The following is a 12,260-nucleotide window of genomic DNA, read 5'->3' on the forward strand; positions in this document are numbered from 1 at the left end:
AGTTACCCATCATTTAGTTTTTAGGGTAAAACTATAGTGGACCTGTCTCTCTTGGCTGGAGGTAGGTGCTGCAGTGTTGAACTGAGCTTAAGCAGTAATGACATCCTATGTCTGGGTAGCATTTTTCATTAGCAAGGAAAAAAAAAAATCCTTAGTGAGAAGGAATTGTGTAAATAACATCCCATATAGACTTAAGCCTGGGGTCTGGGGAGTGGCATCTCTTGGACTCTTACAGAAACATATCCATCATTTTAGCCTTTGCTTATACGTTTGTTGTGTAGTCATTTCCTCTGAGATAGAACCTTCTATCTTCCGTCTCCTTAAGACAGAATGTGAAAGGGGACGGTGAAACAAACATTCTATTCTATAAAGAAGCTCATTACGTTCAGGAAGTGATGTGTCCCGGCCCGCGGGACAGATCGAACAGGGGTTCACCTGAAAGAGGGAGTGGGGATTGAAAGTGGGGGACAGAGGCGCGAGAGATATTGAGTCAAGTCTGGAAATTTCTGATCAAGACTTTCTTTAATGCAGCCGAGTAAGGATATATATAGCAAAGTCAATAGGCTCTATTCTAATCCCACTCTCCCTAGGCCTCAGGCAAGGCTACAATGGCCTGAATCGCTCCCTGTAAGAACTTCCTATTTCTGTGAGCAGCTCCCTGTAAGAACTTCCTTGATCCTTTAGGTGGTTCCCAGTAGGGACTTCCCTGCTTCTTTCAAAGGTAAATAGTCCAAAGACAGCCTAGAACACAAGACCTCCTCCGGCAAAGGTCAGCAACTCGAAGGCCACAGCGTACAGCCTGACATGGCAGAATTTGGCATAGCTCCCCACAAGGAAGTAAACAACTCAAAGGTTTTAGGAAGTCCCTGAAACCAACCAGATACACTAAGCCCCTCCCTCACCAAACATATATAAATAGCAAGGCCTGCTGAGAGAGACTCTTGGACAAACTGAACTACCTAAGAGTCTCTAACTTACTGAGCTGCCTGCAGGTCGTGCAGTATGCTTCAGGTTTGGGGAGCTGTCACCCAGGCTGGGATCGGCTGTGTTGATGCTGTTGTCTTTGAGTAATTTCTGCTTCCATATGTAATCCTTCATTCCACTCCCATTAATGACCCCAGTAAAACTCTCTGGCTTACCAAGGTATATTTGGGTGCTGTTCTTACTTTGGTTTGCTCCCTATCTGGGGTAAGTGGGCATTTGTTCATATCTGCCCAAGAATATTGTCACATGACTTTTCCTTGGTTCAAGACCACCAGGTGACTAAAATTAACCACCTCTTTTTTTTTTTAAACTGTCAAGACCAGTTGAGAGTATAATACTCAGGGGCCAGTTGGACCTGGGCAGAGCATCCGGCCCCTTTAACCTTCATTTTTCCAATTGTTCATCTAGTTGAGTGTCAGTCAAAGGCTTTGTTTGATTTTGGCTTTACTTGGAAAAAAAACTATTCTATGTTGGCTCTCCTCTTTGTAGACTGGATACTGCTTTGAGAGAGAGATGTTCCACATTTTCTTGGAACCTAGTTGACATTGTAGGGTAAGAGGAAAATACTGTTCCTTTGTTCCTTTGAGTTTCTCTGTCCATGATAGTGTCAGCCTTAAGTATGGCAGCTGGGTGAATACTCAGTAGATCAGTTAGACCAGCCTGATCTTCTTCTTAGTTTCCCCCACTTGTCATACTCCGGCTCAGAGGTTCTCAACCTGTGGGTCATGACCCCTCTGGGTTGTATGTCAGCTATCCTGGGCACCAGATATTTACATTATGATTCATAACAGTGGGAAATTACAGTTGTGAAGGAGCAATGAAGCCATTTTATGGTTGGGGGGGTCACCACAACATGTAGACCTGTATTAAAGGATTACAGCATCAGTAAGGTTGAGAACCACTGCTGTAGCTCTTCCTCGAGACCAGCAGATGACACAGACAGAGTTAGTGCAGAAGTGCATACCACTGGCAGGGAGGAGTGGATGAATCCTCAGATGAGGGTCAGTGCCCTGGCCATGCCTGCATTCTCTAAAGGAAATCCAGCTGCAAATAGTGCTACTACGATGAGCTAGCTTTTGCAGACAAGTACAGATGCAGTTGAGAAGATAACAGCTATCGGGCCTGGATGATGGTGCTGTGCAATGTCACCTTAATAAAAGAAAGTCTATTCAAGTTACATAGGGAAGACAATACAGTAACACTGCTTCTATGCATGCTCTGGAGTTCCTTGGGTGGTCTGACTTAGTACTGTCTGCCTACCAGATGCAGTGTCAAAGGTCTTTTTTTTTTTTTTTAATTGGTTTTTCGAGACAGGGTCTCTCTGTGTAGCCTTGGCTGTCCTAGACTCACTTTGTAGACCAGGCTGGCCTCACAGCGATCCGCCCGCCTCTGCCTCCGGAGTGCTGGGATTAAAGGCGTGCGCCACCACGCCCGGCCTAGTGTCAAAGGTCTTAATCCTTCACGGGTCCAGGTTAAATTACCTTAACAAGAACCCAGAATCTCTGTGCGTAAATACATCAGGAAGAGGGAGAACAATGGGCTGAATCCACAACGAAACCTAATCCTGGTGGCTTTTTAACAGGCGGGATGGCTGAGACCTGAGGAGAGCACATAGGCCCCATGGAGTGGGACGGCCATAGGTTCGAGGTGTGTCGCTGACAACTGGGGGGTGAGCTGTGTGCTGGTGCACAAAGGGATTCACCCACAGAACTGTGATTGACAAATCCGGTTCTTATACAACCTACTTAGAGTTAAAGAACACTCAGAATGTGCGTTCCCTGAAATATGCTGCCAGTCATTTGTCAACTATGAGTTTATTTAAAGCCAAATGTGGGTGAATATGGTTTGAAAACAAAAATTACTCAGGCACATTGAAAACTGAAAACGGCAACAAGAAATTAGTGAAAGGTGCACAAAAGAATTAAATTCCCAAATCAATTTTTTTTTAAATTGTAACTTTATTTGGAGCAGAAGTTTCCATCTATAATGTTAACACCATCAGAGGTCTCAGGATAAATCATTCAAAAAGTAACATTGTATTTCAGAAGGGCCTCCCTTTACTTCCTGTTCTTCATCTTCTATTTATGGAAAGGTTGCTTTGTAATAAATCAGTGGAACTAAACTGCATTCTTTCTGTACTGAGATGTGGGAGCTCAGAAGGCTCTAGCCAGGTCATGTTCAAGTCACCTTATCACTGTCGAAGGAAACACCAATACCAATTAAGATGCTACATGCCCCTATTTTGTCTGGATAATTTACATGAACAGGTCATTACAATAAATTATACAAACATACAGTACGTTAGGTTGGAAATTGCAAAAACAATTCTTAAAAAATACCTACCCAATTTATTAAACAAACATATTGCTACAGTATGCTTAGAACAATACAAAACAATGGATATGTCAAATGGTTTTATAAACATATTGCTTCTGCTCATACAATGAGTTGAAAGTGCCTGTGTCACCTCTCCCCCCTCCAATGGCACAAGACAATGGCTTGATGATTTGGAAATGTGACTTCACGGGAAAATATGGTGCCCATTAACTCTAACAGTACTTAAGCTTGGAACTGAAAGTGAATGAGCCTTTATTTTCTTTGACACAGTTTGCCTTCATGTATTCAGTCAGGTCCTTATATTTCTAGAACAGGACAGTGTCACATTTTTAGATGCATGTGGTCCTCAGGCATTTTCTACATTTGGTGACTGATGGGACTTAACTGGAAACACAAAACAAAACACAATCCTATTAGCAGCAGCGCTTATGCAAATGAGTTCCCCCTGTCTGTGAGGCAAACCCTGGCACCTCAGCATACCACTGCCACCAAAATGGGCCCAGAATGTATCATTTGTTGTTTTGCCAAAAAAGCTGTATTTGGTTTTGTTTTTTAATAATAAACCCCTTTTATTTAAAAGCTGATTAATTTAATGCAATATAATTTAAGAGTGATCTCTATGGGAGTTTTGTCTGCACATCTATGTACCATGTGCATGCCTGATGCCTTCAGAAGAGGACACAGGCCTTGGAACCACAGTTACAGATGGTTGTGAGCTGCCTTCTCGGTGCTGGGACTTGAACCTAGGTCCTCTGGAAGAGCAGCTGGTGCTCTTAACCTCTGAACCACTCTCCAGCCCCTCAAAGGCTTTGTGACTGTAAATAAGATATAGTCATGGCTAGTCACAGGCAATCTAACCCATCACTGCTGTCAGTGTTTTGATTTTCATTTCATAATGATTCTATAGTTGCTAAAAATATGCAACAGGCAAATTAGATTATCAGTGTTTAAAAAGGTCTATTTCTTTCTATATTACATAGCTTGTATAAAATTTCTCCTTTACCCATTTTGATGAGGGAAAAGCACTTCTGTTCTTTGCTAGTTTAGAACTTTTTATTTTTCAGTCATATGTTTCTCAGCTGCCTAGCTACTTCTTTCATGTAAACGAGTATATAACTTCCCAAGGGACACTGCTTGCCAGTCAAAGAAGGTAGAGAGGGCTGCAAAGCATTAGGAAAACAATTTCATAATGTTGAACAACCAAATAGGATTTAGTCAATTAAAAGAGAATATAATGACTTTAGTTAACACTAGCTAGATTACAAAGAATGTGCTGTTAATGACTTAATTGTATATCTTAGTGGTATCTACAATTTAAAAGCCAGCTTTCCAGTGAGGTGAGCGGGATCTGAGATTAATGTACTTTTTATACATAATATAGAAAAGAGAGAATAAATATTAACCTCACAGTAAAGGACTCATGTCTGAACACACATTTTCTTTGTTTAGAATATAATACAGAAACAGATGGTTTCAAGTTGTGCTTGCATATACATTGTTATAGTTTTACTGCTTGCTCATTAACAGGGAAACAGTCCCTACCGAGCCCCTGTCCGTTCTGTGCTTTCTTCATACCCCTCAGACCAAAGTGCTCTGTCAAGTGTATTTTTGAGCCACATTCACCAAATTCATTGCTTTCTGATTCTAGAGCAAACAGAACTCGTTGGAAATCACTATTAGTTTACCAAAGCAATCATTTACCAACTTACTAGGATGGCTCATATAGGAAGATCCGCATTCACCTTATCGTACCATTTCAACCTACCAAAACGAACCTCTCTATGGTTTGCTTTGCTATATTTTGGTAATTGTAACCAAAAGAGTCCTTTGGGCCCTGGGAGAATGTGAGTCAATACACCCTTGAGGTTTACTGTTGCACTCTTCCTTTTGCCTGTGAGGTAACCGCCATCGGAGGCAGATGTGCAATACAGAGATGGAAGAAAAGGGGACCCTCTGTATCTTTCTGTCTCCAAACTAGCTTTTTGTCACATGCAAAACTGCTGTAAACATCCCTCTCAATGGAACAGCCTCTGCCCAGTATAAGTCTCAACCTCAAAGGACACCACCTAAGATAGGGGTTGAGATGTGGCACAGTCTGGACATAACATCATGGCAACTGTGACTTCTTAGGTAAGTTTTAAATCCTCCCCTAAACCTTTCTTCCTCCTAAAATTGTCCTGAGAAGTTGGCCCAGATAGTTGATGAGCTGCTCCCAGTCAGGTGTGGAGAACTGAGCTGAATGCTACATTCAGTCTCAGTTAAAAAAAAAAAACAAAAAACAAACACCGGATATGGTGGTGTATGCCTTTAATCCCAGCACTTGGTAGGCAGAGGCAGGCAGATCTCCGAGTTTGAAGCCAGCCTGGTCTACAGAGTGAGTTCCAGGACAGCCAGGGTTACATAAAAAGATAGTTGCCTCTTTGGGACATTCATTTTGGCAGGGATAGAAGTTTGATTGTATTAACATATGTTAAGAAAATTTCACATTGAAACAATGAAAAATTATAATAAAAAAGATACTTTTGCCATAAAAAAGCTTCCCTTTTAAGGGATTTTTAACAATTAGATTTTTATAAAGATGTTTGCATGTATGTGTTTGTGTCCGTGCCCCTGGGTGGGTACACGTGAATGCAGGTGCCCACAGAGGCCAGAAGAGGGCATTGGATCCCTTGCAACTAGAGAGATTGAATCATCTCTCTAGTCTGGATTTTTTTTTTTTTTAAGGAAAAAAGTATATGGACCACAGAGATGGAAGGGAACCTCCTCTCTGGCTTTGGGGAGTCGGGGAAAGTAGGTATGGACACCTGCAATGGACTGCAACCTTCCTATCCTGCCTCCGTGGCTCAGCTGACTTTTAGCTAAGTACTGCTTTCTGCTTCTTTAGTCTGCTCTGGGTGAGTTGGGGGTGCTGAGGGCCTGAGGGAAGCTTGCCTGAGACAGTGCTGTAGGTAGGTAAGTAGGTAAAGTTGGTCCTGGCTGGTAGGTCCCAGGGAACAAAAACAGTTCACCTGGTAAGCTTAGGTCACACCGGGTGACCATAGTTCCTGCCATCTCCGTCAGTGTCTGCTCGGCAGAGGGCTGGCTGTCCCTGCTTACCTCCTTCATGCCCATCCCCAGCTGTGTTCTGCTGAACTTGAGGCCAGCAGGGATTTTCACTAACAGAGAGCAACCTTGTCAGTCATCAAAAAGGGGGCAGAGACTAGAAACGTGATAGCGTGGTATGACCACGCTTGGTTATATCTGGATGTTCACAACTGTATTTATGAGCGTTACAAAATTTCAAAAACTATTGATGAAACATTCTTTGTTCTGAGGGCAAAAATAAAGTGAAATGAGTCAAAATAAGGTGATAAAGTTTAGGACAGTCATATAAAAAGATAGGATTAGGGCCATCAGGCATGTACAAAGCCCTGGGCTAAAACCATAGCAGCACACACCTGTAATCCCAGCAGTCAGGGAGGCAGAGGCAGGAAGATCAGAAGTTCATAGCTAGCCTCAGCTACATAGTGGGTGGTAGGCAAGCCTGGGCTGCATAAGACCCTGTCTCAAAACAATGAAAACAAAAGAACTTCTGCCCCCAAAACAACCAATAGAAGCTGTCAAGAAAAGCAGTGGCAGGCCATTTTCCTAAGATCAGCCCAAGAAAGCCTGAAGTACCAAATGCGCCACATTTAAATGTAGCTACTTCACACTAATCCTATCTATTAAGTACGTAATCCCTTATCCCACTGCCTCAAACTGCACCCTGTCACAATACTGTATCAATAGTATTACATATTTCAAAATCTGTATAAAATATTATGTGCGGCAACAAACAAAAAATCACTTAATCTTTAAAAAGTTCATTACAAAGTTGATTGTATAAAATGCTAAAACATAATCCATATATACAAAACGCTGTTGTTTAAGAAAATAATGAGACCCAGTTTTAGAATAAAATAATTTTATACAAAAAGCGGGTATTGCATTCAAATCAAGATTTAAAAAAAAAACGTTTAAAAGAAACATTGAAATGTGTTAGTTCGGAATAGCTGTAAGTGTGGGCGCTTTTACACCATCACGTGGTTCTGCGTGTGCAACGGAGTCAGCTCAGGGAGAACGGCCTCGCGGCTGAGACGGTCACCGGCGAGCTGGGTACTTGGAAGACCAGTCTATCCTGCCGTGAACAGGTTGGGCGGCTGGAGGTCGGGGAATCAACCCAGGGGTGCTCCTAGGCTGAGTGTGAAAAAATGGCCGCCCGGGGTGAGGTCTCACGGCCTTCAGGGATGAATAGCCTGCAACGGAAGAGAGACTCAACCAAGTGTCGCACAGCACAGGGACAGATGTCTGGAAACTGACACTCTGGGAGAAGCTCTGCCTTCCCACCCCCTGGCATGGAGAAATCCGTAGGAGAACTTGTCTATCAAAAGCTGGCGCCACTCCAGCCACTTGCTTTCTCTTATCTACTGCCTGTCAGCAAGCCCTGTCGGCTCTCACATACACTCAGACCCTGGTAAACCTTGGGCAACTGTTAACAACCCTGGGCCCAAGCTGAGGCTCTTGCTTCTAACAGCGCTCCCAGGCAGCTTGAGGACACCCGTGCCAATGGTGATCAGGTCACTTTGCTCTACACTAAACCCGGCAGCAGATCCCAAGATCAGCCAGTGACAATAGGCCCACCCTCCAGCTCCTATCGCCCCTGACTTCCTCTAGATCCACCCTTCCCCTCACCCCTTTATTGCCTCTCTGCACCCTGTATTTTGGACTCTTCACTGTAAACTGAATTTACCAGGCCTCATCTGCAGCGAAGCCCTTGCTGTTGACAGCTGCCCGAGGGCTTGCGCACTGGCCTCCTTTGCTGTCTCCACGTCCCCACTGGGTTTTCCCTTAGGATCCATGCACATCAGACTTAGTATATGGTGACACTTACTCAGTTCATTCATTATCTACAGAGTGCAGGCTCACACTGGGCAAGGCGTGCTGCCTGACTGGTTCTGTCTACGCTGCTCCTGCCACGAAGCAGCTGTTTAGTAACTACTGGATTAATTTACAGATGTGAAACACAACTCACCAGGGGAAGGGTCTGCGAGAGGCGCCAGGTGGACCCTCTGCAGAACAGAACCGATTTCCTTTTTCAGGAAGGAAGGGATGTAACCTCCGGTCAGTCCACCAGAGCTCGTAGAGCCGGAGCCAACTGAGGTGCGGAAAGGAAAGCTCATTACTACAAGGACACGCCCCGGGAGGCCAAGAGTCACTGTGCAGTCCAGTTAATAGAAAGATAGCAAGAACATGAGAGGAGAATTTGAACAAGTTCCTCCCACTCCATAAAAAAAAAAAAATCAATAAACACAAGGAGCAAACCTCATCGTTAAGACCTACAAGTTTAGACACAGGACACCGTTTTGGATCAAGATTCACTTTAGTCTTGGGTACCAAGTGTCACCAAGGATGAGGCACATACACCCAGGTGGGGAGCAATGTGACAATATCTATAAGGCCTAAGATGGCACACCCTTTACTTTAAAATGCTGATCCCGCTGGGCGTGGTGGCGCACGCCTTTAATCCCAGCACTCGGGAGGCAGAGGCAGGCGGATCGCTGTGAGTTTGAGGCCAGCCTGGACTACAAAGCGAGTCTAGGACAGCCAAGACTACACAGAGAAACCCTGTCTTGAAAAACCAAAAAAAAAAAAAAAAAAAAAAAAAAAAAAAAAAAAAAAAAAAATAAATAAATAAAATAAAATAAAATGCTGATCCCAGCAGGGGACCTCGTGCCAGTGTGCACAGAAGCATGGTGCAGCAGTATCCACCTTGGCCCATTCCGATGAACAAGCTACAAATGGCCATGTGCTTGTTGAGTAGACAAGGAATACATAGTGACTCACGGCACATAGTGAGCCACGGCACCATACAGCCACACACACTATATACTCCACAATCCAGGGTAGATACATACCACTCGCTATACACATTATTCTGTGAAAGGAAGTGTTGATATAACCTTTAAAATATGGAAGACTCATGCACAGGAAAAACTGACACCTCGTCAGGCCTGGTGTGGGGGCAGGTGAGGTAGGGGGTTTGGCTAGACTCTGGGCCTCAAGTGTGTTCTTAGGTGGCATGATGGGCCCTGCACTCCTAACGGAAGGAGGTGGGGAGCGGTGGGGGTCAGGTGTTTACCATGTGCTGCCGAAGAGGGATTAACACTAGCTAGGGCTGTGCATGGGAAATAGCATGGGGAAACTGTCCACTGAGGACCTGGCTAATCGTTTTTGGAGGACTTTATTAAAAAAAAAAAAAAAAGTACATCTTTAATCCCTGCACTCCAGGAGGCAGAGGCAGTTGGATCCCTGTGAGTTTGAAGCCAACCCGGTCTACAAAGTGAGTCCAGGACAGCCAAGGCTACACTGAGAAACCCTGTCTCACAATCTGTCCTCTGTCCAAGCAGCAGGGATTCTGGTACCCTGGGCAGGGCAGGCTCACAGTCAGCAAGTCCAGCTGGAGCCCAGAGGGCTGCCGAGCCTAGTGGCCAAAGCACAGCAGGGCGCCAGAGGGCAGATCTGGTAGGTCTGTAAACTTATTTTTGGCTTCCTGCAGGTCAGGGAGGACTGCTCCCCGCACCCCCCGCCCAGGACAGAAGCCGGCTGAGCGCCAAGGGCTGCTGCTAAGAAAGGGAGCCGAAGAGCTGCCTGTGTCTCAGGCCTCGGTTCTCTATGCCTCCCCTCCCCCAACCCGGCCACATGCAGAGATCTGGTCTCTGGTCACTCAGTAGTTAGCCACTGTGACTTGCCTGATGTTATCTTGCTCACTACTGACACTGTTCCTGAAGACTTTCCAGACACCCCAGAACTGGACCACGAATTCGACGGAAGAAAGTCCTTGCCTGGATTTGGGAGCACGCCATTTCTTATATTTATTCCTAGAGGAGAAGAAATGAGCTTAGAATGCAAAATAGACAGACAGACAGACAGAAGTGCATCTACACAAGAGAATACTAGCCAGTCCTAAGAAAAACAGGATCTTGCTATTTGCTGTGACATGGACGTCAGACCAAGGGAAACGTGTGGACAAAGAAAAAGGTTACACGGTTTCACTTACACGTGAACTCTACAGAGATTATAAAACAAATATACAGAGATAGTTAAAGAAAAACAAACAAACCTAAGTCAAAAGTCATTACAGGGGGAGAGAAGGGACAAAATGGAAGAAATGTGAAAGGGACGGTCAGAGAACAGAGAGAGTCTGCAGTCTGCACCACTCTGACAGTCTCATCACCTAAGGTAGCAAAACTGTACTGCATATGAAATCTTTTCTAAATTAGTACATTTTTGATGTCCTTTTCATAAAAACAAACAGTGGTAACTACATGAGATAGTGGGTATATTACTTTGTTACTGTTAGGTCCAAAGCCACCCCCCCCCCCCCAGTGCAGTGCCACTGACAGGGTTGTGAATGACAGCCTGCCCCCTCCCCCCCCAGTGCAGTGCCACTAACAGGGTTGTGAATGACAGCCTGCCCCCCCCCCCAGTGCAGTGCCACTGACAGGGTTATGAATGACAGCCTGCCCCCTCCCCCCCCAGTGCAGTGCCACTAACAGGGTTGTGAATGACAGCCTGCACCCCCCCCCCCCCAGTGCAGTGCCACTGACAGGGTTATGAATGACAGCCTGCCCCCGCCCCCAGTGCAGTGCCACTGACAGGGTTATGAATGACAGCCTGAGCCCCCCAGTGCAGTGCCACTGACAGGGTTGTGAATGACAGCCTGCCCCCGCCCCCAGTGCAGTGCCACTGACAGGGTTATGAATGACAGCCACCCCCCCCTCCCCGCCCAGTGCAGTGCCACTGACAGGGTTATGAATGGCAGCCTGGGCTCAGTTCAGTTTGGACTCTGGGCAAACAGAAGGGCTGCAGGGGCATAAACAAGGCTGCAATTAGCACTCCCCAGAAACGTGTGAAGTGGGTTTCGGTTTGTCTTGAAGGGCCATGACTTCCCTCACCCCCCTAAGGCACACAACCTCCCACAATCTAGTTCCCTGTAACCCACATCAAAGTCCCCAGGCTAGCTCCCAGGCTGTCTGGGCTTGCGCCCCCTTCCTGCCCCCAAGCTACCTGCCTCCTTTGAAACTGGCAAGGCTTTCTAACCTTTCGCTAGTCTCTGACCTCCAAGAGATAGCCTAACAGTTTTGATTTTCCTCAAATAAAACATTTCTACCCCAATGTATCAAAATTAAACTTATTTTGCATCAATATACAAAATTCTATACCAGTGAATTAAAAATAACCTGATTTGTAACAATCAAGGCATTAAGTTGAGGAGCAGAGTCAATAATCTATTTTTTGTTCTATCTTCCCTATATATTTCTATATTCCCCCTTCTTTCTTTTCAATCCCTATCTCCATACCTACGAAAGGAAGATAAAGGAAAAGAGAGACATCCTTGAGTCCAACCTCATTTTCTCTCTGTATAAGATGAAGAATAACTTATAGAGGTTAAAGTGTTTTTAGGTCTAGATAGATGTTTTAAGTTGATAGAGATATGGCAGATATTGATTTTCATTCAGAATTTTAGACTTACCAAGAGAGGAAGATGTTTTCTTTAAGTTTGTTAAATACAAATAGCCAAATGACTATGAATGAAACATTAATATAGTTCCTGATTATTTCATGGTTCTTCTTGCTGTATGTAGTTTATTTTATTTATGTATAATAGTACAAATGTATATGTGAAGAAGAAATATAATTTAAAAAAGAGAAAAAAAACCAGTTCTATCCTTGAGGTGGCTCAGTTGGTGGTTTCACAGCACCCATGCTGTGCTGGTTTGAACAGTAATGGCCCCCATAGGCTCATATATTTGAATGCCTGGTCATTTGGAAGTGGTACTGCTTCCTAATCTATAAATACATATTAATATAACACATAGCATATTACATATATGAGGGAGTAGGAGGTGTGCCCGTGGGTT

The 12,260-nt window shown here is 44.5% G+C and overlaps 1 protein-coding gene across 3 annotated transcripts in view; it reads right to left on the reverse strand.

The window, feature by feature from the left end:
- Positions 1 to 2,922: 2,922 nt before the first annotated feature.
- CILK1 (ciliogenesis associated kinase 1) overlaps positions 2,923 to 12,260 on the reverse strand; it is a 65,532-nt gene continuing 56,194 nt past the window's right edge. For all 3 annotated transcript variants that reach the window (XM_084754819.1, XM_084754817.1, XM_084754818.1), the window contains exons 12-14: positions 10,089 to 10,217; positions 8,372 to 8,494; positions 2,923 to 7,595 (exon numbers count right to left, since the gene is read on the reverse strand). In XM_084754819.1, the coding sequence (XP_084610945.1) occupies positions 7,441 to 7,595; positions 8,372 to 8,494; positions 10,089 to 10,217 (407 nt within the window). In that variant the 3' untranslated portion in view covers positions 2,923 to 7,440. The remainder of the gene's footprint in view (positions 7,596 to 8,371; positions 8,495 to 10,088; positions 10,218 to 12,260) is intronic.

Source organism: Acomys minous, assembly GCF_964271855.1.
Source record: "Acomys minous genome assembly, chromosome: 13".
NCBI lineage: Eukaryota > Metazoa > Chordata > Mammalia > Rodentia > Muridae > Acomys > Acomys minous.